This window comes from Microtus pennsylvanicus, chromosome 8 (genome assembly GCF_037038515.1).
Source record: "Microtus pennsylvanicus isolate mMicPen1 chromosome 8, mMicPen1.hap1, whole genome shotgun sequence".
NCBI classification, from domain to species: domain Eukaryota; kingdom Metazoa; phylum Chordata; class Mammalia; order Rodentia; family Cricetidae; genus Microtus; species Microtus pennsylvanicus.
The window spans coordinates 31,652,145-31,679,463 of record NC_134586.1 but is presented as its reverse complement, the minus strand read 5'-3'; the positions used below and the strand labels follow the sequence as shown (position 1 = coordinate 31,679,463).

Here is a 27,319-nt window from a genome sequence, read left to right as displayed (position 1 = left end):
GCGCGGTAGAGTGACGCAACTGCGCGCGCGGGCGGGGCCGGGCTCGGCCGCGGCGGTGGAGGCCCTGAGAGTTCAGTGCGACTTCAGCCCGTGTCCCCGCCGCCATGAGCACCAAACAGGTCACCTGCAGGTGAGTGCGCTGCGCCGCCGGGCCTTGGGCGCTGCCGGAGGGAGGTGAGGGGCCGAGCCCGACCGTGGCGGGCCATGTACAGCGGGGATAACACGCGGGAACCCGAAGGCCGCGGAGAGGCTGGAGCGGCCAGAGCATCTGCAGCGGCGGCTTGCAGAGAGTGAGCCGGGAGGGATTGCGGGGAAACCCGGGCCGGTCGCATTCCTTATCCTGAGATGATCGCTCATTTTGCGATGCAGGAAACCGAGACCACCGAGAGAAGTTAAAGCGAAACCCATTTAGGAGCAGAAAGACGACATTGATGGGTGGCTTGTTAGACGAGGTGGAGAACCAGAAAGCTACTCTTGTGACTGCTATTTTAAAATTAAAATAGTTGGGTTGAGTAGCAACGTCGATAACTCGGTGACGAGCTTGTGGCTGTTCTCGGGCTTTAGTCCTGTGGGTTTGCGTGCTTGGGAAGTACAGCTTGTAAGCATCCCGAATGTGGAAATCCAAATTTTGAAGTGCTTCAAAATTCCAAGCTTTTTGAGTGCCGACATGGTACTACAAGTGGAAAATTCCACACCATAACATTTTGTTATATTAAAAACAAAAATTATCGGAAATACTGTTTAAAATTTTCAGGGTATGTGTATACGATGAATTCCATGTTTAGACTCTTGTGCTATCCGCAAGACATGTAAATAAAAATACTCTAAATTACAAAAAAAAAAAAAATTAAGACACGCCCGAGCATTTTTGGGAAAGAGGAGCTTCAGCTTACAAAAATTTCAGTTGGTTTCAATGAATTAAGAAACGGATGTGCCGGGCGTTGGTGGCACACGCCGTTAATCTCAGCACTTGAGGGGGGCAGAGGCAGGCGGATCTCTGTAACTTCAAGGCCAGCTTGGTCCACGGTGTGCGTTCTAGCACTGGCTCCACAGCTACTGAGAAACCCTGTCTTGAAAAACAAACAAACAACAAAAAACAGAACGAAAAGAAGCAGAGATGTAGTTTGGTGTGATAAACATTTCATTTACTTCCCTTGTTGCCTCTCATTACGACACCTTTATGAAGAGTTCTTTTTGAATTCGATATAAGGGTTAATTGAGCCAGATACCCAGGGCCCAGGTGGCTTATGTTAAGTAGTTATCAGAAAACTGCAATTAGTGTCTGTGTGTTAGCTAGTTTTGTTTTCTTGACACGAGCCAGAGTCATTGGGGAATTGATAAAATGCTCCTACCAGACTAGGCTGTAGTTCATTTTCTTGATTGATGATTGATGGGTGAGGGCCCAGCTCCCTATGGGTGGTGCCACCCCTGGACTTGTGGTCTTGGGTGTTTTAGGAAAGGCTGACGGATCCAGTCAGCAGTGCCCCTCCAGGGCCTCATTGTTAGTTCCTGTCTGGAGTCCTTCATTGATTTCCTTTAACAGAGACTTTGAGACAGTCTGTCACGGCCTTGTGGATCATTGATACTAGAATGTCTTTGTTGAGGGGGAATGTGCATGTATTCACACTTTTATCTTTGCAGGAGGAAAATGTTCCTATCATAGTGTCCTACCTCTGATGTGGGCTACTTTAAAAATAACTTAGTGGGTTTTTGTTGTTTGTTTGTTTGTTTGGTTGGTTGGTTGGTTTTTTGAGACAGGGTTTCTCTGTGTAACAACCCTAGCTGTCCTGGAACTTGCTCTTGTAAGCCAGGCTGACCTCAAACTCAGAGAGATCCACCTGCCTCTTCCTCCCAAGTGCTGGGATTAAAGGCTTGCACCCGCGCCACCACTGCCTGGCCTTTTTGGTTCTTTTTGATTGGTTGCTTTGGGTTTTGTTGTTGTTGTTGTTGTTGTTGTTCATTTGTTTTTGTTGTTGTTTTCTGAGACAGAGTTTCTCTGTGTAACTTTGGAGCCTGTCCTGGAACTCGCTCCATAGACCAGGTCGGCCTTGAACTCAAGAGATCCTCCCGCCTCTGCCTCCCAAGTGCAGTAACTAAAGGCATGTGCCGCCACCTCCCGTTGAAAATAACTTAGAAAATTGCTCGCTTATGGTTTTGACAATTGTTTGAGGCAGGGTCTCTATTGTAGCCCTGTCGGTCCTTGAAGTTGCTGTGTAGATCAAGCTAGTCTTGAACTCAGATCTGCCAATCTCTGCCCTCCCTTGCTAGGATTAAAGGTGTGTACCACCACACCTGACTGCTTAATGGTTAATTCCACCGCTTAGGCTTTCCTAAGATGCATGACTACAAAAATCTTTACATAATTCTTAAGTCAAGCCATTTTGATTCCTTTTTGGTGTTTTCTCTTTTGTATCTGGAGATAACCTGATCCAAAAGCTCTGTCTCATAAGTAAGAGGGTCCTAAGGGCTGTTTCTGGCAAAGAATAGTTTCTGTTGACGGGCTGACTGGTGTTTGCGGGCTTCTTTCTGCAGCCCTGTCAAGTCATACAGAACGTGGTGCTGTATCGGTTGCGCTCTACCTGACAAGAGCAGCTTAGTGAAGAAAGGGTATATTCATTCTGATCACAGGTCGAGGTTACAGTTCGTGTGATAGGAGGAGCGTGAGAGAGTGGCTCACATCACACCCAGAGAGCAGTGACTATTGGTGCTCATCTCACTCTTTTTTAATTCAGTCTTGACCCAGCCTAAGGAATGGCACCACCACATTTATGGTGGGTCTTCCACCTCTGTTGGCCTAATCTGGATGATCCCTCACAGACATGGCCAGAGACTTGTCTCTCCAGTGATTTGCAGCCTGTGCTCTGTCAACTGGACAGTGAAACAACCTCAGGATTGTCAGGTTTTCCCTAAGCTCAGCTTCAGAGTGGTGCAGGTGTGATGGCTAGCATTGAGTCTCATAGCTCGTGCTCAATTAAAGGATATTTCAGAGCTTTTGTCTTTGTTTTTCTTTATTATTTTTTACATACCAATCTCAGTTAACCCTCCCTCCATCTCCTCCCACCACCTGTCCCCCCACCTCACCCCCCATCCACTCCTCAGAGAGGGTAAGCCCCCCCCCCCCAGGTCATCTAAGTCTGTCCCATCACCTCCTTGAGGCAGGACCAAGGCCTTTGCCCCCCACCCCACCCCGTGCCTAGGCTGAGCAAGGTTATCGCTTTGTAGAGAATGGGCTCCACAAAGTCAGTTCATGCGTTGGAGTTAGATCCTGGTCCCACTGCCAGTGGCCCCATATGCTGCCCAAGCCACATCATTGTCACCTGTATTCAGAGAGCCTAGTTTGGTCCTATATAGGTTATCCAGTTGTCAGTCTGGAGTCAGTGATCTCCCACTAGCTCGGGGTCAGCTGGTTCTGTGGGTGTCCCCATCATGGTCTTGACCCCTTTGTTCATATTATCGCTCCTCCCTCAGTTCTATTGTACTCCGGGAGCTCGGTCCAGTAGTCAGTTGTAAATCTCTGCATCTGCTTCCATCTGTTTTTGGAAGAGGGGTCAAGCTTCTCTGGAGTTGTGGACTGTAGATTGGTAGTCCTTTGCTTTATGTGTGGTATCCACTTATGAATGAGTATACACTGTATTTTTCTTTCTGGGTCTGGGTTACCTCACTCAGGATGGCTTTTTTCTACTTCTATCCATTTGCCTGGAAATTTAAAGATGTCATTGTTTTTTTACTGCTGAGTTACTACTCCATCCACTGTGTAAATATACCACTTTTTTTTTTAATCCATTCTTCGTTTGAGGAGCATCTAGGTTGTTTCCAGGTTCTGGCAAGAATAATGCTGCTATGAACATAGTTGAACATATGTCCTTGTGGTATTACTGAGCATTCTTTGGGTATATACCCAAAAGTGAGTGGTGTTGCTGGGTCTTGAGGTAGATTGATTTCTAATTTTCTGAGAATCGCTGTACTGATTTTCAAAGTGGCCTTACATTTGCTCTCCAACCAGCAATCAAGGAGTGTTTCCTGTACTCCACATCCTCTCCAGCATAAGCTGTCATCCGTGTTTTGGATCTTAGCCATTCTAATTGGTATAAGATGGTATCTCAGAGTTTTGATTTGCATTTTCCTGATGACTAGGGATGTTAGCATTTCCTTAAGTGCCTTTTGGCCATTGGAGATTTTTCTGTTGAATTCTGTGTTTAGATCTGTACCCCATTTATTAATTGGATTATTTGGTAGTTTGATGTCAAGTTTCTTGAGTTCTTTGTATATTTTGGAGATCAGCCCTCTGTCCGATGTGGAGTTGGTGAAGATCTTTTCCATTCTGTAGGCTGCCGTTTTGTCTTGTTGACCATGTCCTTTGCTTTAGAGAAGGTTTTCAGTTTCAGGAGGTCCCATCATTAATTGTTGCTCTCAGTGTCTGTGCTACTGGTGTTATATTTAGGAAGTGTCCTCTTGTGCCAATGCATTCAAAGCTGCTTCTCACTTTCTCTTCTTTGTGGTTCAGTGTGAATGGATTTATGTTGAGGTCTTTGATCCATTTGGACTTTAATTTTGTGCATAGTGATAGATATGGGCCTTTTTGGATTCTTCCACATGTCGACATCCAGTTATACCAGCACCGTTTGCTGAAGCTGCTTTCTTTTTTCCACTTTATATTTTTAGCTTCTTTGTCAAAAATTAGGTGTGTGGGTTAATATCAAGGTCTTCAGTTTGATTCCATTGGTCCACTTGTCTGTTTTTATGCCAATGCCAAGCTGATTTCATTAATGTAACTCTATCATAGAGCTTGAAGTCAGGGATGGTGATGCCTCCAGATGTTCCTTTATTGTAGAGGGTTGTTTTGGCTATCCTGGGTTTTTTTTTCATATGAAATTTAATATTGTTCTTTCAAGATTTGAAAAATTGTGCTGGGATTTTGATGGGTATTGCATTGAATCTGTAGATTGCTTTTGGTAAGATTGTCATTTTTACTTTGTTAGTCTATCCATGAGCATGAGAGATCTTTCCATCTTCTGACATCCTCTTCAGTTTTGTTCTTCAAAGACTTAAAGTTCTTGTCATACAGGTCTTTCATTTGATTGGTTAGAGTTACCATATGATATTTTATATTGTTTGTGGCTATTGTGAAGGGTGATATTTCTCTGATTTCTTTCTCAACCCCTTTATTATTCGTATATAGTATATAGGAGGGCTCCTGATTTTTTTTGAGTTAATCTTATAGCATTACTGAAGGTATTTATCAGCTATAGGAGTTCCCTCATAGAATTTTTGGGATCACATATATACTATTGTATCATCAGCAAATAGCAAAAGTTTGACTTTTTTCTTTCCAATTTGTATGCCCTTGATCTCCTTTGTTGTCTTATTGCTGGAACTAGAACTTCGAGTACTGTATTGAATAACTGTGAAGAGAGTGCACAGCCTTATCTTGTTCCTGATTTTAGTGGAATCTCTTTCAGTTTCTCTCTATTTAGTTTGATGTTGGCTGTTGGCTTGCTGTATATTGCCTTTATTATGTTTAAGAATGTTTCTTATATCCCTGTTCTCCCCAAGACCTTTATCATGAAGGGGTGTTGGATTCTGTCGAAGGCTTTTTCCAGCTTCTAATGAGATGATCATGTGGTTTTTTATTTCAGTTGTTTATATGGTGGATTACATTGACCGATTTTCATGTTGACCTGTATTCCTGCATCTCTGGAATAAAGCCAACTTGATCAAGATGGCTGATGTTTCTGATGTGTTCTTGGATTCGGTTTGCCAGTATTTTATTGAGTGTTTTTTTGCATCAATGTTCATGAGGGAGATTGGTCTATAATTCTCTTTTTTGGCTGTCTTTGTGTGGTTTGGATATCAGGATAATTGTAGCCTCATAAAAAGAGTTTGACAATGTTCCTTCTGCTTCTATTGTGTGGAACAATTTGAGGAGTATCAGTATAGCTCTGCTTTGAAATTTCTGGTAGAATTCTGCACGGAAACAATTTGGCCCTGGGCCTTTTTGGTTGGGAGGCTTTTGATGATTGTTTTTATTTCCTTTTGGGTTATAGATCTATTTAATTTGTTTATTTGGTCTTGATTTAATTTGGCATGTGGAACTTATCCAGAAAATTCTCAATTTCCTTTAACATTTCTAGTTTTGTGGAGTACAGATTTTGAAGTGTGACCTGGATTCTCTGGATCTCCTCCATGGTGTTATAGTCCCTCTTTCATCTCTGATTTTGTTATTTGGATATTCTGTTTCTTATTTGGATAAAGGTTTGTCAGTCTTGTTGATTTTTCTTGAAGAACCTGCTTTTTTTCTCCTTGATCTTTTGTATTGTTTTCTTTGTTTCTATTTTATTGCTTTCAGCCCTCAATTTGATTATTTCCCACCATCTGCTTCTTCTGGATGAGTATGCTTCTTTTTGTTCTATAGCTTTCAGGTGTTCTGTTACCTTGCTAGTGTGGAATTTTTCCAGTTCTTTTTTTTTTAAGTTCATCTTATTATTTTTTCTTTTTTAAAAAATTGTTTTTATTGAACTATATATTTTTCTCTGCTCCTCTCTCCCCCCCCCTTCTGCCCTCTCCCATGATCCCCATGCTCCCAATTTACTCAGGAGATCTTGTCTTTTTCTACTTTCCATGTAGATTAGGTCCATGTATGTCTGTCTCTCTTAGGGTCCTCTTTGTTGTCTATGTTCTCTGGATTGTGAATTGTATGCTGGTTTTTCTTTGCTTTTTCTAAAAGCCACTTAAGAGTGAGTACATATATTTGTCTTGCTGGGTCTTGAGTTACCTCACTCAATATGATGTTTTCTAGATCCATCTATTTGCCTGCAAATTTCAAGATGACATTATTTTTTTCCACTGTGTAGTACTCCATTGTGCAAATGCACCACATTTTCCTATCCATTCTTTGATCGAGGGGCATTTAGGTTGTTTCCAGGTTCTGGCGATGACAAACAAAGCTTCTATGAACATATTTGAGCACATGTTCTTGTGGTACGATTGAGCATCCTTTGGGTATATACCCAAAAGTGGTATTGCTGGGTCTTGAGGAAGGTTGTTTCCTAATTTTCTGAGAAATCGCTATACTGATTTCCAATGCAGCTGTACCATTTGCACTCCCACCAGCAATGGAGGGGCGTTCCAGCTTCTTTATGTAGGCATTTAGTGCTATGAACTTTCCTCTTAGCACTGTTTTCATTATGTCCCAAAAGTTTGAGTATGTTGAGCAGTTATTTTCATTGAATTTTAAGAAGTATTTGATCTCTTTCTTTGTTTCTTCCTTGATGCAATGGTGATTTAGGTGGACAATGTTCCGTTTCCATGTGTTTGTGTGCTTTCTGACATTTGTTTTCCTGTTGAATTCTGGTTTTAGGCTGTGGTGATCTGGAAGACTGGTTGCCGAGTGTGGTTTGGGAAGGTAGCAGTCAGATTTGAAAACTCTTGTTTGTGTGCTCCTGCACTGTAGCCAGTCTGCTGTCGCCTGTCTGGTAGAACAGGCAGCCTTTGGTAGTCTCTGCTCTGACTAAGGAAATCTCTGGTCTTTTCCAGAAGACTGTCAAGTGTTTATCTTAGCTCCCTGGGCTTTGTAGTTGTTTTGAGATAGGCTCTCGCTATGTAGCTTTGACTATCCTGTGGAACTCACTGTGTAGGCCAGGCTGGCCTCTACCTCAGAGATCTGCCTGCCTCTGCCTCTCAAGTGCTGGGATAAAGGCTTGGCCTACTATACCCGGCCTTCTACTTTTGTAACCATTCTGAACTTGACTGCTACCATGTGTTAGAGCTTGCCAGTCCTCTTCTTCACTGCAGGTTGGACTGTTGTGCCAGGTTGTTTTTGTGCCTTCAAAGTTCCAATTTGTGGATGATTACAATATATTATAGTCATTTTGTGTTGTTTTGTTGAGACTGGGTGTCATTTCTCTGGACCAAACTATTATCCAATTTATAGTCCCTAACTCAGACCAAGTGTTGGGATTACAGGTGTGTCCCATCATGTCTTGCTCCACTGCTGTCCTGAGTGGCATTTCTCAAAGAATCACCAAACCTGGTGTTGTGGTATGCCTATCCTCTCAGCCACTTGAGTCCAGGAGTTCAGAGTCAGCTGAGGCAATAGAGAACAAAACTTTGTCTCAGAAAATAAAAAGAATTACCCAACTGTTTAGATATGGAATATCTTGTCTGGAAGAGTCCCAGGACTACCCACCCTAACACCTGGAGACTGGCTAGATTCATGGTGTTATAGTATTTTAGCATACAGCTAGACTCCAGACCAAGGCTGTTACACTGGCTTAGGAAGGATATACAGCCAGGTAGGGTGAGCAGGAGTCCAGAGGGCTGCTTCTACCCCTGCAGAGAAGCACACAACACTTTTTCTCACCGGAGGTACCAGGTCAGGTGCAGTGTGAGGCCAGAGCAGCTTCTGCCTGTGACCCACCTTCCAGACCCAACAGGAAATAGACTTAATATCAACCACACCATGACACAGTTGAGACACAGTGAGAAATTCTTACGTCATTGTAGGGACTCGGACTATACCAGCAGCTTCTAGAAGCCAAAGGCTGTTCTTAGGTTAGCCGAGAGGTATCAGTCTCAGACCTGACTCCTTTCCATGGCCTTACTTGCTCTCTGTGCCCCATCCCTGCCTGCTAATAATGGAGCCCAGGGCCTCTGAATGCCACGGGCACTCCATGAGCTTCGTCTTCAAGCCTCCATTCTTTTCCTTTTCTGTTCAAATCAGCCTTCTAGCAAGCTGCTGAGCTCTGTCTGCTTTGGGACATGTTTCCTTGGAAATCTGGGGAAATTTTCATGTTTCCTAGAAAAGTCCAGGCAGCTTTCAATTTCTGATCTTGGTGGACTCTGATTCTGATGGTGAGATTGCTGTCCCTTTCATCAGATTCTGGGGACGGGATAGGTGGGCCTACCCAACTCCCCTGCTTTTGTGGAGGTAACCAGGAGTGGGGATTTTCAGCATCCTGCCAGCCCCATCGCTCTCCTCTGGTCCACTGCCCCTACCATGGAGAAGACCAGGTGCTGGACTGTCTGCACTTTGCTCTTTGCCTTCCTGGCTTAGCCACAGTGCCAGCTCTCCTAACCCTAAGCCATTGCTTTTGCCAACACTGTTAATGTGGACATGCTCAGGGATCTAGTCTTTGGGCTTTAGGACTGTGAGAAGTAGGAGGAGACAGGCATATTCTAATTAGTGTTCTTGGGTGGCATGGACAGAGCAAGTTGTGGGTCCGCTTGCCTCCCTGAGCTCAGGTCTCCCATTTTCCTCCTGGCTTGTAAAATGTTCCTCTCACAAGTTTAGGCTAAGATGGAGCATAGTCACTGATCCTACTTTCTATGTTTCCTCACCTCATGTGTTCCTCAGGTTCTTACTGTGGGACGTGAGGAGGCTCTACCCAAAGGTTAATTCCAAAGGGTTCTTTACCAAAGGGAGGGCTGCAAGGTAAACCAGGCAGGCCAGTAGCAGCACTGCTGGGCCGGGATCAATTCAATCAGCTCAGAATCAGATCTGCTGGTCCACTTTGGCTGGTGAGGGAAATTTCTTATGTGTGTGTTTCTTTTTTCTACAAGGTGTTATTTGTAGTCAGTCTGGCATTAGCCTGGCATCTTCCTCTTTAGCATCTCAAGTGCCCGACCCATGTGTTCTTATGTAAATTTTAAAATATTCTTTTCCAATAAAGCTGCTATAGAAAAAAGCATTTCTGAGCCTTTGGTAAAGGGATATTTTACCTTCTTCAGGCAGTGCACGCCTGCAGGCTGCTGGCCCCACAGTATGGGCTGTTCTGCAGTCTCCAGAAAACCTGGCCTGAGCAGCAGTGTTAGAGCTGACACTAAGGTGGCCTGGTGAGCACTCGTAGCCTGGTTCCCAGTCCAGCAGGCCTGACCACACCTCACCTCTCTGCCCTTTCTTTCTGGCCCATTGTCTGCCATGCAGCATGATCTTCTAGTCTCCTCCTCGGCTGCCTGGCTGCGGCTCCTGTCTCCGCCTCCCCCAGCACTCAGCCTGCACTTGGAAGGTCACATTGGTGGGACGTTCCCAGTCCTTTTTAGACCTTAATAAGAGCTGTACTCTGGGGAGCCTGAATAAGACTGAACTGAATAGCTTACACACTGCGCCCAGTCATTTATGAGCAACATCAATGTACTGTTAACTACAGTGGAAACGTTGTAGAAACCAGTGTATTGTTTCTCAGCAGACACATTGTAGAAACCAGTGTATTGTTTCTCAGCAGACACATTGTAGAAACCAGTGTATTGTTTCTCAGCAGACACATTGTGGAAACCAGTGTATTGTTTCTCAGCAGACACATTGTAGAAACCAGTGTATTGTTTCTCAGCAGACACATGGTAGAAACCAGTGTATTGTTTCTCAGCAGACACATGGTAGAAACCAGTGTATTGTTTCTCAGCAGACACATTGTAGAAACCAGTGTATTGTTTCACAGCAGACACATTGTAGAAACCAGTGTATTGTTTCTCAGCAGACACATTGTAGAAACCAGTATATTGTTTCACAGTAGAAAAGTTGGGAAGTGCAGGTGCTGAAATAAGGAAAACACATGATGGCCTAGATTCCACCAGTCTACTGTTGGTCTCACCAGCTTTTAAAGTTTTCACCCCTTTATATATTGAGATATTGAGTTTATTCTCCACTTCCTCTTACCCACCCTCCTCCTCTTTTTTTTTTTTTTTTTTTTTTTTTTTTTTTTTTTTTTTTGAGACAGGTTATCTCTGAAGCTTTGGACCTGTCCTGGAACTAGCTCTTGTAGACCAGGCTGGCCTTGAACTCCCAGAGCTCTGAGTGCTGGGACTAAAGGCGTGCACCACCAATGCCCAGCTCTCCACCCTCTCTTTTTTTTATTGGTATTTATTGAGCTCTACATTTTTCTCTGCTCCCCTCCCTGCCTCTCCTCTTCCCTCTTTAACCCTCCTGTAAGGTCCCCAAGCTCCCAATTTACTCAGGAGATCTTGTCTTTTTCTGCTTTCTACTTCCCATGTAGATTATTAAATCTATGTGAGTCTCGGTGTCCTCATTGTTGTCTAAGTTCTCTGGGATTGTAGTTTGTAGGCTAGCTTTCTTTGCTTTATGTTTAAAAACCACCTATGAGTGAGTATGTGTGATAATTGTCTTTCTGTGTCTGAGTTACCTCACTCAAAATAATGTTTTCTAGGGATGGAGAGGTGGATCAGAGGTTAAGAGTACTGGCTGTTCTTCCAGAGGTCCTGAGTTCAATTCCCAGCAACCACATGGTGGCTCACAACTGTAACATGAGGGCCGGGCTTGTTGGGGCTTCTGTCCTGTCTGGTCCCCCAGCCATTTAGTCCCAGAGAAAAATCACACAAGAGAGTCTACATTAATTATAAACTGATTGGCCCATTAGTTCAATCTTATTATTAGCTCTTGTAGCTTATATTAACCCATTATTCTTATCTATGTTAGTCACATGGCTCAATACTTTTCAGCCAGGCAGGTTACATCTTGCTTCTCAGTGGTCTGGGCAGGAATGGGAGAGGAATCGGCTTCCTCCTTTCCAGCATTCTCCTGTTCTCATCGCCCTGCCTCTATACTTCCTGCCTGGCCAATCAGTGTTTATTCAAAATATGATTGACAGAATACAGACAATTCTCCCACACCACACAGCCATCTATAATGAGATCTGTTGCACTCTCCTGGTATGCAGGCAGAACAATGTATACACAGTAAATAAATAATTCTTATTTTTAAAAATGTTTTCTAGTTCCATCCATCTTTCTGCAAAATTCAAGATGTTGTTATTTTTTTTTCTTCTGTGTAGTACTCCATTGTGTAAATGTACCTTATCCATTCTTTGGTCAAGGGGCATTTAGGTTGTTTCCAGGTTCCGGCTATGACAAACAAAGCTGCTATGAACATAGTTGAACACAAGTCCTTGTGGCACAATTGAGCATCCTTTGGATATATATCCAAAAGTGGTATTACTGGGTCTTGAGGAAGGTTGTTTTCTAATTTTCTGAGAAATCACCACACTGACATCCAAAGTGGTTGTACCAGCTTGCATTCCCACTAGCAATGCAGAAGTGTTCCCTTTTCCCCACAACCTGTCCAGCGTAAGTTGTCACCACTGTTTTTGATCTTGGCCATTCTTACAGTTGTAAGATGGAATCTCAGAGTTGTTTTGATTTGCATTTCTCTGATGCCTAAGGATGTTGAACATTTCCTTAAGTGTCTTCCAGTCATTTTAGATCCCTCTGTTTAGGTCTGTACTCCATTTTTTTTTATTGGATTATGTGATCTTTTGGTGTTCAATTTCTTGAGTCCTTTGTATATTTTGGAGATCAGACCTCTGTCTGATGTGGGTTTAGTGAAGATCTTTTCCCATTCTGTAGGCTGTCGTTTTGTCTTGTTGACCATGTCCTTTGCTTTGGAGAAGCTTTTCAGTTTCAGGAGGTCCCATTTATTAATTGTTTCCTCAGTGTCTGTGCTGCTGGGGTTATATTTAGGAAGTGTTCTCTTGTGCCAATGCATTCAAAGCTGCTTCTCACTTTCTCTTCTTTGTGGTTCAGTGTGGATGGATTTATGTTGTTCTCAAATAATAGACAGCAGCTTCCCAAATAACTGATTTGGAGAACTTAATATACATTATAAATGCTCAGTCAATAGCTTAGGCTTGTTCCTAACTAGCTCTTGCAACTTTAATCCATTTCTATTAATCTATGCTCTGGCACTCATATCCTGTTTTGTGTGTCCAACTGACTGGCCAACACCTCTGACTCCACCCTTCCTCATTCCATCATTCTCAGTTTGACTTTCTCGCCTAACTTTATCCTGTTCAGCTATTGGCCAGTCAGCTTGTTAATTAAGCCAATCATAGCAACATATATCTGTAACATGAGGGCCTGCTTGAGGTTTCTGTCCTGCCCTGTACCCCACAACTGACAAGCCCTAAAGAAAATCACAGAGTCTACATTAGGTTATAAACTGATTGGCCCATTAGCTCAGTCTTCTTATTAGCTCTTGTAGCTTATAATAACCCATTATTCTTATCTATGTTAGCCATGTGGCTCAGTACCTTTCTCAGCAGGGCAGCTCACATGTTGCTTCTTCAGTGGTCTAGGCTGAACTGGGAGGAATGGGCTTCCTCCTTTCCATCATTCTCCTGTTCTCATCGCCCCGCCTCTACTTCCTGTCTGGTTGATCCACCTATACTTCCTGCCTGGCCAATCAATGTTTTATTAAAATACATGATTGACAGAATACAGATAATTCTCCCGCACCATATATCCACATAGTGTACAGAAGGGTTATTTCACAGCAATAATCTGTTTTTTTCAGCTGTATTCAATTTCTGTGTCAATAAATTTTCTTTATTTGGAACTTAGGGCATGGGTCATCATGGACTCCCTAGTAGTCAAGGGTGACCTTGAACTGCTCCCCCTCCAGAGCTAACAGTACACAAGTACTGCCACTCCCAGTGATGCTTCTTCTGCATAGTGGGTGAACACACTGCCAGCCCAGTTACATCACCAGCCTCAATAAATGCTCATTTTTACCAGTATGACCATGGCCTAGTCATACTCAAGACATAGTGGGTTGTCTCAAAAAATGTCTTTTATATCTTTTACCATATTTTGAAGTCTGATGACCAGATGTGATGACCACCTGGTTACCAACCATACCCCTTGTGTTCTGCTTGCTTATCTAGCCATCCTCCCCTCCTCCCAGGTCTTTAAGGGTTTATTGAGCTGTAACTTACAGAAACTTGTTAGAGGTGTGTCAAAGTTGCTTTGTTTTTGTTTTTGTTTTTTAAGATTTATTATGAATATAGTGTTTTGCCTGGAGGCCAGAAGAGGGCGCACCAGATCTCATTATAGATGGTTCTAAACCACCTTGTGAATGCAGGAAGAGCAGCCAGTGCTGTTAACCTCTGAGCCATCTCTCCAGCCCTGGTTTTTGTTTTGTTTTGTTTTTTAGTGTTGTCAGTAGTTAAGTTTGAATATATGCTGTTATGTCCACCATCCCAGAACTATCCCTTGTGCCCAGTGTACACTCTGGTTCTCCTTTTCTTTTTACTTCTGTTTATATGTGTATATTATATGTGATCTGCCTGTATGTATGACCATATGCCTGCAGTGCCTGAGGAAGCCTGTGTGTCAGGTCCCCCTGGAACTGTAATGCCATGTCATTACAGTTGGTGGGAATCAAACCCAGGTCCTCTGGAAGAGCAGCCAGAGTTCTTAACCACTGAGCTATCTCTCTAGACCGGTGATTCTCAACCTTCTTACCAATGCATCTCTTTAATGTAGTTCCTCATGTTGTGATGACATGAACCATAAAATTATTTTGTTGCTACTTCATAACTGTAATTTTACTACTGTTAACAAATAATAATGTAAGTATCTGATATATTGGATGTATGATGATGTGACCTCCCAAAAAGGGTCATGACCCACAGGTTGAGAATCACTGCTCTAGACTTCTGTTTGTTTTCTCTGTGAAGCCCTGACTGACCTGGAACTCACTGTAGATCAGGCTGGCCTTAAGCACACAGAGATCCCCTTGCCTCTGCCTCCCTAGTGCTGGGATTAAAGTTGTTCGCCTCCACCATCCAGCCGTTTTTCTTTAAGTCAAGATCTCGTGTCTAAGCTGGCTTCAAATTTGTTATGTTGCTAAGGGTGACCTTCAATTTCTGATCCTCCTGGCTCTTCTGAGTGCTGGGACTCTAGGCATGTACCCCAACATCTGATTTATTCTGTGCTGGGAGTGGAACTCATGTCTTAGAACATGCTAGGCAAGCATCCTACGAACAGAGCTAAATCCCCAGTGTCATAAGAGTGATAAGATTTCAGACGTGTGCCACCATACCCGGCATCACGTATATTGTCTGACGCCACACTGTCTCTGGGGCTGACTGTAACAACTTCATGAAGCAGTAGGTGGTGTTCTCTCCACATTAACAGGTGAATCAGCAAGGATAGGGAAGAGGGCTTTGTGACCTGGCCTGAGCCCAGTCAGACATCTTTTAACTCCCAGAGCTCTGGGAGGATGGGGAGAGTGAGTTTTCCTAACATGTTTTCCCAATTGTGAAACTTATATCTCACATATTTAACATAAATCAAGAGCTTATCCATGTAGACGGGTTTTTGAAAGATATTTTCTGTGTATGAATGCTTACTTGCATATATTTTTATGCACCACACACATCCAGTGATGAAAGAAACCAGAGGGGGGGGGGCATCAGATTCAGATAGTTATTAGCTAAGATATGGGTGCTGGCAACAAAGACTGACTCCTCTACAAAAATAGCATGTGCTAGTAACCACTAAACATTTCTCCAGCCCCTAATATAGAAACATTTGAAATCGTTTTTCTTCTGAAGAGCTAGTCTTGGGTCATTGTGGTGCGTGGAAAATCACTTTGTTTAGAATCAAGGAAAAGAGCGCAGTATGTGTGGGGCTGGCATGTAGTTCTTGAGAAGCCGCTTTCCCCAAGGCGTGACTCAGCTGTTCTTTGTCTCCTCAGGTATTTTATGCATGGCGTGTGTCGCGAAGGCAGCCAGTGCTTGTTCTCACATGACTTGGCGAATAGCAAGCCATCCACCATCTGCAAATACTACCAGAAGGGCTACTGCGCCTATGGTGCACGCTGCAGGTAAGGCTGCCACGACTGTGGCTACTGAAGTGAGGCTGTGTGTGGAGAATGGGCTTGTGATTGGTTTTGTTGGCAGTGTTATGCCTCCCAGGCTGACTTCAAACTTGCCATGTAGCCAAGGCTGGCTTGAGCTTCTGCTCTAACCGCAGTGGTGGGAACACAGGTGTATGCCATATACATACTTCCTGAGCGTGGTCTTAATGAGGGGAAGTTTTAAACTTAAAATTGTACTTAGAATATTAATAATTGGTATTTTTCTTTTAAACCCTATATAACACACCATAGACTTTCCCATTGCCACCAGTGTTGGCGGGGGGACCACTTCTTGGTTCTTGGCTGCTCAGCCCCAAAATAATCACACAGAAACTATATATATATATATTTTTTTTTTGGTTTTTCGAGACAGGGTTTCTCTGTGGCTTTGGAGCCTGTCCTGGAACTAGCTCTGTAGACCAGGCTGGTCTCGAACTCACAGAGATCCGCCTGCCTCTGCCTCCCGAGTGCTGGGATTAAAGGCGTGCGCCACCACCGCCCGGCCCAGAAACTATATTATTTAAAATATTGCTTGACCTACTAGCTCTAGCTTCTTATTTGCTAACTCTTACATCTTTTTTATATACATTTTTTTATTGATATTTATTGAGCTCTACATTTTTCTCTGCTCTCATTCCTGCCTCTCCCCTCCCTCCTTCAATCCTCCCCCCAAGGTCCCCATGCTCCCAATTTACTCAGGAGATCTTGTCTTTTTCTACCAAAACAAACAAACAAAACAAAATAGCTCTTACATCTTAATTTAAGCCATCTCCGTTAATCTGTGCATCACCACAAGGTCATGGCCTACCAGCAAAGCTTCAGCACGTCCGTCTCCAGCAGCAGCTCCATGGCTTCTCCTCAGACTCTGCCTCCTTTCTCCCAGCATTGAGTTTTGTTTTCCCCGCCTAGCTGTTTCTGCCCTGCTCTGCTATGGGCTCAAAGCAGTCCTTTATTAACCAATGGTATTCACAGCATACAGAGGAGACTCCCACATCACACCAGCCCGTCTCCTCATCAGGGGTTTTTTGTGTCATAAGGTGGCGTGCCATTTATTTTAAAGCCATTTCCAGTTCATGCTTGAGTGATTCTGGTGTACAGGCTTATGGCATTCATGCACACACACAGCCCATGTTGCTCTGGGCGGGACAACACTGAGATGCTCCATGCTTTGAAGAACAGACCCCAGTTAGTCCTTGCTGTGTGCAGAACTCTAGAGCTTGAGTCAGCCACCTGCTATTCCCCAACCCATCCACCCACTCCAGTCAGTATATCCTGGAGTTCCTACCCAAAACGCCTCCTGGTAGTGTAAGTGTCAAAGGCTCTCTTTAGATGACCTGGACAGTGGGTGGATTCCTGTCAGTCTTACTGGGACACTTAGCTGTGGGTATAGGTAGCAGGTTAAATGACTCCAAAAGACTTTTCTGGTTAAGAGTACAGAAATAGACCCTGTCCACTCCACCTCAGTGAGTCCAGTTGTTGGTGGCTGGGAATATAGGTAGTGTTTGTGGGGGGGGGGGGGTGTAGGTGTTTGGGCCTGCATGACCGTGATACATTGTTGTGTCTTGTTCAGATATGACCATACGAAGCCCCCAGCTGCAGCAGGTGGAGCTGTAGGCCCTGCACCCCACCCTGTGCCCTCCTCAAGCTTGTCCAATCCTCACCCTTCTCCTGACATTGCCACATCTGCTACGAGAACACATTTGCATGAACCAGGGAAGCGGGAGAAGAAGATGCTGGTGCTCAGAGACCGCAGTGAGTGAATGCAGCCTTTGCTGCCACGCTTCCTCATCAGGAAGCTCCTGGCACCCCAGGACCCAGAGTTGACCTGAAAACAGGCTGCAGAGGTTCAGAGGTGCATCTCCACAGCTGGGCTGAGCTTCACTTTGGGCCCGTCAGAGTGGTCTTTTCTCACTGTGAAATTGCCTCTTACAGGGGTCACCCACTGATGAGACGCTGTTCATTTTGAAGCTAGCTGAGTCTTTTTGTTTTGCTTGTTTTTGGTCTTTTGAGACGGGGTTTCTCTCTATGGTCCTGTCTGTCCTGGAACACTCTTTGTAGACCAGGCTGGACTTGAACGTAGAGATCTACCTGCCTCTCCCTCCTGAGGGTTGGGATTAAAGCTATGCCAGACTGAAGCTGGCATTTTATGCGAGAGACATGTCACTTTTCTCTTGTTTGATGTCATGTCCTGGTAGTGACTGCTTTAGGAGCATTTTCAGACACAGAGCAAGGAAGGGGTTTGGGCCGAGACCAGGTTTGTGAGAAAGAAGTCGTCAAGTGGTAAAGGCTTTTGTGCTGCTGGGCCTCAGGAAAGTTTCCTAGCTCTTGGGCTTGTTCCCCTCAGGATCTCATGTTTTGGGGTTTAAGCATTAAATGGTCTGTATATTGACAACTTTGCGTTCTGTATAAAAAGACCTCATTCTTTTGTTCTGGATGGCCAGCCCTTGACTGCCTGGGCCATCTCCCAGCCTCTGCACTGTTGTTCTGTGGTCTACTTTTCTCTAACTGTTCCTAATTTAGACTAGTACCTACATGAAAGGTGAGCCTGTTCTCATGTGTGTGTATGTGTGCATTTTGTGTTGAGATCTCACTGGCCTGGCTGAAGACAAGACTCTCCCGAGCACGGTGAATAATCCAGGTGGCTGCAGTGACCCTCAGACCAGCCCAGAGACGAAGCCCCATTCCTATCTAGATGCCATCAGGAGTGGCTTGGACGACTTGGAGGCCAGCAGCTCGTATAGCAGTGAGCAGCAGTTGTGCCCCTATGCTGCTGCTGGGGAGTGCCGGTTTGGAGATGCCTGTGTCTACCTGCATGGGGACATGTGTGAGATCTGCAGGCTTCAAGTCTTACACCCCTTTGACCCAGAACAAAGAAAAGCTCATGAGAAGGTAACTTGAAAACCTTAGCATGAACTCATTTTAAGAAACCTGAATGTACCATGGGACAGATCAGGAGTCTCACAGCTATCTTTCTGCCAGAATGCCTGTGTTGTGTATCTGACTTAGTTTTACTGTTTCCAAGTTCCTTTCCTGTTGCCGTTTTATCAGTTTTTTGACTATTTAGGACAAAGAAGGATGGCTCAGCAATTAAGAATACTTGCTGCTCTTGCAGAAGACCAGCATTGGCTTCCCAGCGCCCACTGCTGACATGCTCTTCTCACTTCCACAAGAACCTCGTGTACATACACATGTGCGCACGCACACACACGAGTAATAGTGATGAGATAAATCATTAAGCTTTAAGAAATGCAAAGTAGTGCTGGAGAGATGGCTCAGCAGTTAAGAGCACTGGCTGTTCTTCCAGAGGATCCGGGTTCAATTCCCAGCACCCACATGGCAGCTCATAACTGCCTGTAACTCCAGTTACAGGGGATCTGACACTCTCACACAGATATACATGCAGGCAAACATGGAAGCACATGAAATAAAAATTAAAAAGAAATAAAAATAATTTTGTTTTGTTTTTCGAGACAGTGTTTCTCTGTAGCTTTGGAGCCTGTCCTGGAACTAGACCAGGCTGGTCTTGAACTCACAGAGATCCCCCTGTCTCTGCCTCCCCGAGTGCTGGGATTAAAGGCGTGTGCCACCACCGCCCGGCTGAAAAATAATTTTTTAAAAAGAAGCTTCAATGTGTTCATTTCACAGAACATCGAGTACATTCTTTGAGAAAACTCAGAGTAAAAGAAATGCAAAGTATAGAAAGCAATCCCCACTCAGGAGTGCGTGTGCCTGTGCTTGCCCTCTGTACCACGCAGCACCCGTCTCTCACCCTCCCTCCCTAGGTTTACACATCTCTGTGGTGGGGCTCCAGGCAGCCAATATTTTGGAAACTTTGAAAAATCTTTATCATGGACTTTTCTTTTAATTGTGTGTGTCTGTGTGCCTAAGTGTCTGTGTGTGTATGCACAAGCGTGTGAGTACCTATAGGGTGAGGGAGGTGTAGAATCTTGAACTGGAGTTAGAGGCAGTTGTTGAGCCTGCCCAATGAGAGTAGGATCCCAAATGCAAATCCTTTGGAAGAGCAACAAGAGCTCTTAACTGCTGTGCCATCTCTTTAGTCCCTTTTATCATGGACTCTTGGAGCCAAATGTTGAAAGGTTGTGAATGTCCCTGGTATCTAGAGGCTGTCTCACATTAGGCTGTGCTCATTCCAGGGTTACAGTGTTAGAGTCCAGGTCACCTCTTGTAAGGACATGGTAATTACCCAGTGGGATAAAATGGTCATGACCTCTCTTGACAGAGGAGGCCTATGTCCCAGGAGGGCTGCTAATGCACATGCCAGCAGACAGCATTCCTGGCAGTCCAGCCTCCATGGGGCAGTGGGCTAGCAAGCTGCGGAAATCAGATTGGTTCTGTTCTTTATTCGAGGGCACTGCTTTGTGCACTCACTCAAAGCAGGGGTCTGGGTCTTCTCATCTGCCTTTATTCACTTGAATTCACTCAGCTGGGTCACAGTTACTTAACATTTACTTGCTTGGTATGGCATAGAATAGGCATGACATCCAGAAGAGCCAGGAGACCTGTGACCCAGTGCTCATGAATGCTGCAATTCCCACAGTGATCTAAGTGTTGTAGAACTCCATGGCTGTAAGCTGGTAGTGATCATATCCTACTAGGGAACTTGGGACAAGGACAAGGTGGCTTGAGGTCCACTTTGTGGTCAGATCTTTGTGTCCTGAATTCAGGGACTATGGGTACTGTTTTTACACGGTCCTGTGACTATGTAACTGAGCAACTCCTGGGTTCCTCCCTGTCGTCCTCAGATGTGTATGTCGACATTTGAACACGAGATGGAAAAGGCTTTTGCCTTCCAGGCAAGCCAGGACAAAGTGTGCAGCATCTGTATGGAGGTGATCTTGGAGAAGGCATCTGCTTCTGAGAGGAGGTTTGGCATTCTCTCCAGCTGCAGCCACACCTACTGCCTGTCCTGCATCCGCCAGTGGAGATGTGCAAAGCAGTTTGAAAACCCGATCATAAAGTGAGTGCAGCTGGGTTTCTCTGTGGGCATGGGGACTGCTGCCCTCTAGAGCTCAGGCCCCAGCTGTGAGCTTGTACACGTCAACCTGCCTGTCTTAAGTGATAGCCTCACCTGTCTCTCCATGTTGGAATTTGTAAAACTATCAGTTGTTGCCGGCTGGGTTCTGTCTTGTGGACCTGGTGGACTCAGGACAGTCATGTTTGCTTTAGGCTAGTTGCTTTGTAACATTTTTGTGCTTTGGGGCTTTTTACCTTAATAACAGGGTTGATTCTCCCTTGGGATATGGCTCCCCTCCACTCTCTAATACCTGGTGCATGTTGTTGGGGAACTTGCGTGTGTGCAGCAGCTTCACTGAGAGTACAGTCCTGCAGTGCCCAGTACTTCACTGAGAGGACAGTCCTGCCGTGCCCAGTACTTCACTGAGAGTACAGTCCTGCCGTGCCCAGTACTTCACTGAGAGTACAGTCCTGCCGTGCCCAGTACTTCACTGAGAGTACAGTCCTGCCGTGCCCAGTACTTCACTGAGAGGACAGTCCTGCCGTGCCCAGTACTTCACTGAGAGGACAGTCCTGCCGTGCCCAGTACTTCACTGAGAGGACAGTCCTGCCTTGCCCAGTACTTCACTGAGAGGACAGTCCTGCCGTGCCCAGTACTTCACTGAGAGGACAGTCCTGCCGTGCCCAGTACTTCACTGAGAGGACAGTCCTGCCGTGCCCAGTACTTCACTGAGAGGACAGTCCTGCCGTGCCCAGTACTTCACTGAGAGGACAGTCCTGCCGTGCCCAGTACTTCACTGAGAGGACAGTCCTGCCGTGCCCAATACTTCACTGAGAGGACAGTCCTGCCGTGCCCAGTACTTCACTGAGAGTACAGTCCTGTAGTGCCCAGTACTTCACTGAGAGTACAGTCCTGCCGTGCCCAGTACTTCACTGAGAGGACAGTCCTGCAGTGCCCAGTACTTCACTGAGAGGACAGTCCTGCAGTGCCCAGTACTTCACTGAGAGTACAGTCCTGCAGTGCCCAGTACTTCACTGAGAGGACAGTCCTGCCGTGCCCAGTACTTCACTGAGAGTACAGTCCTGCCGTGCCCAGTACTTCACTGAGAGTACAGTCCTGCCGTGCCCAGTACTTCACTGAGAGGACAGTCCTGCCGTGCCCAGTACTTCACTGAGAGTACAGTCCTGTAGTGCCCAGTACTTCACTGAGAGGACAGTCCTGCCGTGCCCAGTACTTCACTGAGAGGACAGTCCTGCCGTGCCCAGTACTTCACTGAGAGGACAGTCCTGCCGTGCCCAGTACTTCACTGAGAGGACAGTCCTGCCGTGCCCAGTACTTCACTGAGAGTACAGTCCTGCCATGCCCAGTACTTTCCAGTTGCTGCTGACATGAAGCCTAGTTTTAGAAACTTCATCATCCCCAACCTGGACTGCCACCTGCTCGTTCCTGTTGTCTTCTGTCAGGCAGCCTCCAGCCTAGGTTCTTTCTCTATAAATCCCTTACTCTGCCTGTCATTTACATGGCCTTTGCCTTAGCGAATGTTCCCAGGGCCACCCCTGATGAGCAAGCTGTGTGGGTGCGTTCTCTGAGAACAGCTTGTAACCTGTTCACTAGCTAGTGAGCACTCACGTAGATCCCAGGAGCTTCACAGTAGCTTGGCCTTTAACTGAAGCCATTTCCTACTCTTAGCTGCTGATAGAGATTTCAGTTTCTTTACATCCTCTCCAACACTTACAGGAGTAAAGTGTATCTCGCTGTCATCTGGTCTTCGGTACACTGAGGATAATGAGTATTGTTGTGTGCTTATTGGCTATCCCTGATGAATGCGCCAATCTCTGTTTCTTTCTTTCTTTTTGTTTGTTTGTTTTTCGAGACAGGGTTTCTCTGTGGCTTTTGGAGCCTGTCCTGGAACCAGCTATTGTAGACCAGGCTGGCCTCGAACTCACAGAGATCCCTCTGCCTCTGCCTCCTGAGTGCTGGGATTAAAGGCATGCGCCACCACTGCCCGGCCTCAAATCTGTTTCTTTTTTTTTTGTTTTGTTTTTGTTTTTTGAGACAGGGTTTCTCTGTGGTTTTGGAGCCTGTCCTGGAACTAGCTCTTGTAGACCAGGCTGGTCTCGAACTCAACAGAGATCCGCCTGCCTCTGCCTCCCGAGTGCTGGGATTACAGGCGTGCGCCACCACCGCCCAGCTAAGTCGAATGCTTTCATCAGCACAAGCTGCTCTTAGATAATGGTGCTTATGTCTCTGGCCATACATTTGAGCAAGGGGTTTCGGAGTGGAATGTGCAAAGGATTCATGATTTATTTTCTCCCTTACAGACTTGATTTGTTTGTTCCTCAGGTCTTGTCCAGAGTGCCGTGTGATATCAGAGTTTGTAATTCCAAGTGTGTACTGGGTAGAAGATCAGAATAAAAAGAATGAATTGATTGAAGCTTTCAAACAGGGAATGGGGTAAGTGCCTTGATTTCATTGGGGATTCTGGTACCTCCATGGTTGGGTGTGGTTTTAGCTTCTGTCATCTTCAGGTTTCCCAAGAGTGTGGACCCAGTGGATGGATATCAGAGCTTCTTACTCCTGTCAGGCACTTTGCTGGGCTCTGAACTGCAGAGCTGAGCAAAGCCTTGAGGAAGCAGACGAGTTCTACGATGAGCCCTGGTGCTGAGGTTAATTTGACTCCTCTGATTGTCCAAGCATTGAACAAGTACCTGTTGAGGATCTGCCATCTCACAGGCCTTGTCCATTGCAGGGGACACATCCCTCAAGCTGACAGTGCCAGCCTCACACAGCTCACACTCTAGGAAAGGAAAACACTGAGCAGTCAAGTGAATAAAGCAAAGGCGCCCCGCCTTAATTGAAGTGCAGATGAGAAGTGACCCCCGTGTACTTGTCATGGCAGCACATTTTGTTGCCTAGTCTGACCTCAGCCTTCAGCCTCAGCTGCCCTAGTGATAGGATTACAGGCATGTACAACCATGCCTGGCTTCTTTTTAAAAGAAGGAATATTCTGTGAGAATATTCTGCCTTATAACATGTATGTTCTGTTTATATTATTACAAAGCCCATATGGCAACATCAGATTTGCCATTTAAAGCTCACTTTTAAAGTTTTTTTTTTACTTAAATAACATTTTTTTTGTTTATTCTTCATACCTACCAGTTTCCCCTCCTCCCCTCACACCCCTTCCCTTACCCATCTGCCCCGTTCCCATCTGCTCCTTTTTTCTTCTGTTGTTTTTATTGAGACCCACTCTCACTGTGTAGCCTTGGCTGGCCTAGAACTCATACACCATCATAACTAGCCAAAAATCAATTTTTTTTCTTGCTTTTTACCTGTTATTTGTTTTGCAAATTTTTGTATTTATATAATTACTATAGCTTCATTGTAGCACGATTAATAAAAACCCAGAGACAGATATTGGGATTCAACCTGAAGACCAGAAAAGCAAAGCAGCCAGTCAGTGGCTCTCACCTCTACCTCAGTCAGAAATGGTGATCCTGCCTCCAGGAATCTCAGAATGAGACTGACTGAAAGCTGTCTCCTCCTGTCTTATATTCCTCTCTAGTGCTGGGATTAAAGGTGTGCACCACTACCGCCTGGTTTCTATGGCAAACTAGTGTGGCTACTGGGATTAAGGGTGTGTGTCACCACTGCCTGGTCTGTAAGGCTGACCAGGGTAGCTGTTTTACTTGCTGACCTTCAGGCAAGCTTTATTTATTAAAATACAAATGAAATATCACTGTACCTAATATTTACCCACTTTACCATTTTCCCCTGTGTCATATGATTGTCCATCCACAAGAGGGCAGATGGAGCAGGACAGAGCTGGCTGGGCTTAGAAAGTTGCTTTGCTGTTTAGAAGGCCTTCCAGTATTGTTGACCTTGCCTGGCTGTGGCAGTGTGTCCCTTTGGTGGATGTTCTTGAGCAGTCTCCAGAACATGAACTTCTGCCAAGTGCCACCAGGGAACAGAGATGAGTGAGATCATCTCTCATCAAAGTGTGATAGGCCAGTGTGGTGGCAGATTTCTTCATTAGTGCCTTATGCCAGAACAGAGGAAGCACTTGGGGCCACCTTGGGTGCAAGAAAAAAGCCATGTGGTCCTGAATACCCTGTCCTTGTGGGCTAGGCTGGAGACTTACTAGTAGGAAAGGGGGGATGTCAAAGAAGACACGACTGTCCCTGGTAATGGGACAGTGAAAATTAGAGGGCCAGTAGGTTTTAGAGTTTTGTCAATAGCTTAGATGGATGTGAGAGCGGAGAACACCAAGTGAGGTAACCAAGGTGGAGCTTTTGACTTTTGTAGGCAGATAGATAGGGCTGGAGGAGAAAAGGGAAAGCCATGTGAGAGTGGAGCCTAGGGACGGCAGGGTTTTCGTTTGTGGGTTGGTTGGTTTTGTTTCTTTTTTGGTTTTTGTTTGGCTGGTTGGTTTTGTTTTTGGACAGGGTTTCTGTGTAGCCCTGGCTGTCCTGGAACTAGTTCTGTAGACCAGGCTGGCATCAAACGCAGAGATCCAAACTCATAGAGATCCTCATGCCTCTGCCTCCCGAGTACTGGGATTAAAGGTGTGTGCCACACCATCCAAGGGGTTTGTTTTGATATGGGCCCTGACTGGCTAGAGCTTTTTATAGACTAGGCTGGCCTCAAAACTCGTGGCATGGCGACCTTCCTGCTTCTGTTTCCTGAGATTTGGGATTACAGATGTAGGCCACCATGCCCACTGAGAAGGCAGTTCTGAAGCTACTGAAGGACCCTGAGAGACCTTAATGTCCAAGCTATAAAAAAATAAAATCCCAGAACAGTGGAGGCAGCCAAAGGGACAAGGAAGAGTTAGGATAGGTTCTAAAAGTAGAAGGTACCTGTAGCTTTAGCATCTAAGACATGCTTTACTAGGCTGCCTCTTGCTGTGACAGGATTCCTGACCAGGAGGAAAGAACTAAATTCACTTGGGAGACTTGAGCAGAGCACGCAAATCAGCTTCAGACCTCGGCACCTGGAGTAACTAAGTCTCACTTGGCCCAGGTGCAGAGTCACTGTAGCTGCTGGGATTGGGAGAAGGGCTGCCCTTGCTTCGGAGCACTACAGCCTCCTTGCAGTGCATCCCAGCAGCATTGTCCAGCTTGGAAATCAGAATCCCACTTCACTTCTACTAGCCTAGGTTTCCCCAGTGTCACAGGTGGGGCTGCAGTAAGACTGTAGCTGAACTTCAGTTTTCCACCAGCCTCTGATTCTTTCATCATTCATTCAATTATTTTGTGTGTGTGCTTTTCAGGAAAAAGGCATGTAAATACTTTGAACAAGGCAAGGGGACCTGTCCCTTTGGAAGCAAGTGCCTTTACCGCCATGCTTACCCTGATGGGCGGCTGGCAGAGCCAGAGAAACCTCGGAAGCAGCTGAGTTCTGAAGGCACCGTGAGGGTAAGCTGGCTAGGGAAGATTTGGGATAATTCTAGTTACTGCCCAGACCCCTCTTAATAGCTTTGGCAGCAGAGCAGTGGGGTCAACAAAAGCAAAGCAAGCTGGCACTCCACTGACCCAGGTGTGCTTTTTGGCTGTTTTTGCAGTTCTTCAACTCAGTGCGGCTTTGGGATTTTATCGAAAATCGAGAAACCCAGCAGGTCCCCAGCACAGAGGAGGTCGATGTGACGGAGCTTGGAGACCTCTTCATGCACCTTTCTGGAGTAGAGCCATCAGAGACCTAGACTCGGTGCTGACACCTTCATTTTGGGCTCTGCGGTCACAGCTTTCCAAGGCAGGTTGCGGAAGCCTGTCACTGACAAGGTGGTGTACCTGGATGTGAGTGGTAGCGAATCCCCTTGGTCTCTTCATGCTCCACTTTCACAGCCCTGGTGAAGGGAAGGACATAAGATAACCAAGTCCATGGAATCACTACGTTTAGAGTTGAGCTCTTAGTTGTTGTACCTCCAGCCCCTTTCTCGGGGACCAGCTACATGGTCCAGCTGTTTTAATTGATTGCTTTTAAATGAAACCCAACCGCCATCTTTTCTTTTGTGACTTTCTTCCTTAAGTAACAGTAAACTTGGAGCTGCTCATAAAGGAGCAGATCAGTTTCTCTTAATCAAGGTGTCGCCAGCCCTGTGGAGGGCTCCTCTGCAGTGACCGTCTCATCTCTAATGTAGCCTGCTGTGAGCCTTTGGGTTTATTTATGCAGCTCTGGAGAGCACATGGTCACCATGGTCGTGTTGGTGCTGCACCATAGTGTAGACGACGGCTACTTCTCTGAGGATGGTCAGGCTTGATCGGTTCCCTCCAGAGCCCCAAGTCAGTGGGGATGTGCAGTTGACAGTTAAAGGGTGGCTCCTGTCTGTAAAGGTCTCCAGGGAAACCCCATCACCATCTTCCCCTTGCAGTGAGCGTAAGACACTGAGGTGTCACACTCAGACTGCCCGTTCTCTCCTGTAAAGTAGGCTCGACACTGTTTTTGTGGTCCTGACCCAGTAGTCACTTGTATCTGAGGGGACATGAGGCCAAAACAGCCTGTAAATGTAGTACTGTGTATAACACTGTAATTCAGAGCAAGTTTGTTTTAAGCCTGAATTTATTTTTGTAAAAAGCCCTGTAGATATCAAATATTTTATAAATGTGCTCACTCCTTATAGTGTGGGTATGCTCCTTAAACCTGTGTGCTTTTTGCTTGGCTGTTCATGTAAATGCAGAGAAGGCTCACACAGCACA

At 45.5% G+C, this 27,319-nt stretch overlaps 1 protein-coding gene across 1 annotated transcript; it reads left to right on the top strand.

Annotated features, from left to right (window-relative positions):
- Positions 1-27,240, top strand: Mkrn2 (makorin ring finger protein 2). Its single transcript, XM_075983100.1, has 8 exons — positions 1-130; positions 15,488-15,616; positions 17,220-17,401; positions 18,234-18,538; positions 20,413-20,627; positions 22,968-23,078; positions 25,897-26,041; positions 26,188-27,240. Exons 1-8 carry the CDS (start codon positions 105-107, stop codon positions 26,323-26,325), a joined length of 1,251 nt encoding a protein of 416 aa, XP_075839215.1. The 5' UTR covers positions 1-104; the 3' UTR covers positions 26,326-27,240.
- Positions 27,241-27,319: the final 79 nt, after the last annotated feature.

Excerpts from the sequence above, each read along its gene's own strand:
- Mkrn2 (XM_075983100.1), top strand. The coding sequence starts at position 105 with ATGAGCACCAAACAGGTCACCTGCAG. Across the intron at positions 18,539-20,412 it reads AAAGAAAAGCTCATGAGAAG|ATGTGTATGTCGACATTTGA; the intron begins GTAACTTGAAAA and ends TGTCGTCCTCAG. Across the intron at positions 20,628-22,967 it reads TTTGAAAACCCGATCATAAA|GTCTTGTCCAGAGTGCCGTG; the intron begins GTGAGTGCAGCT and ends TTTGTTCCTCAG.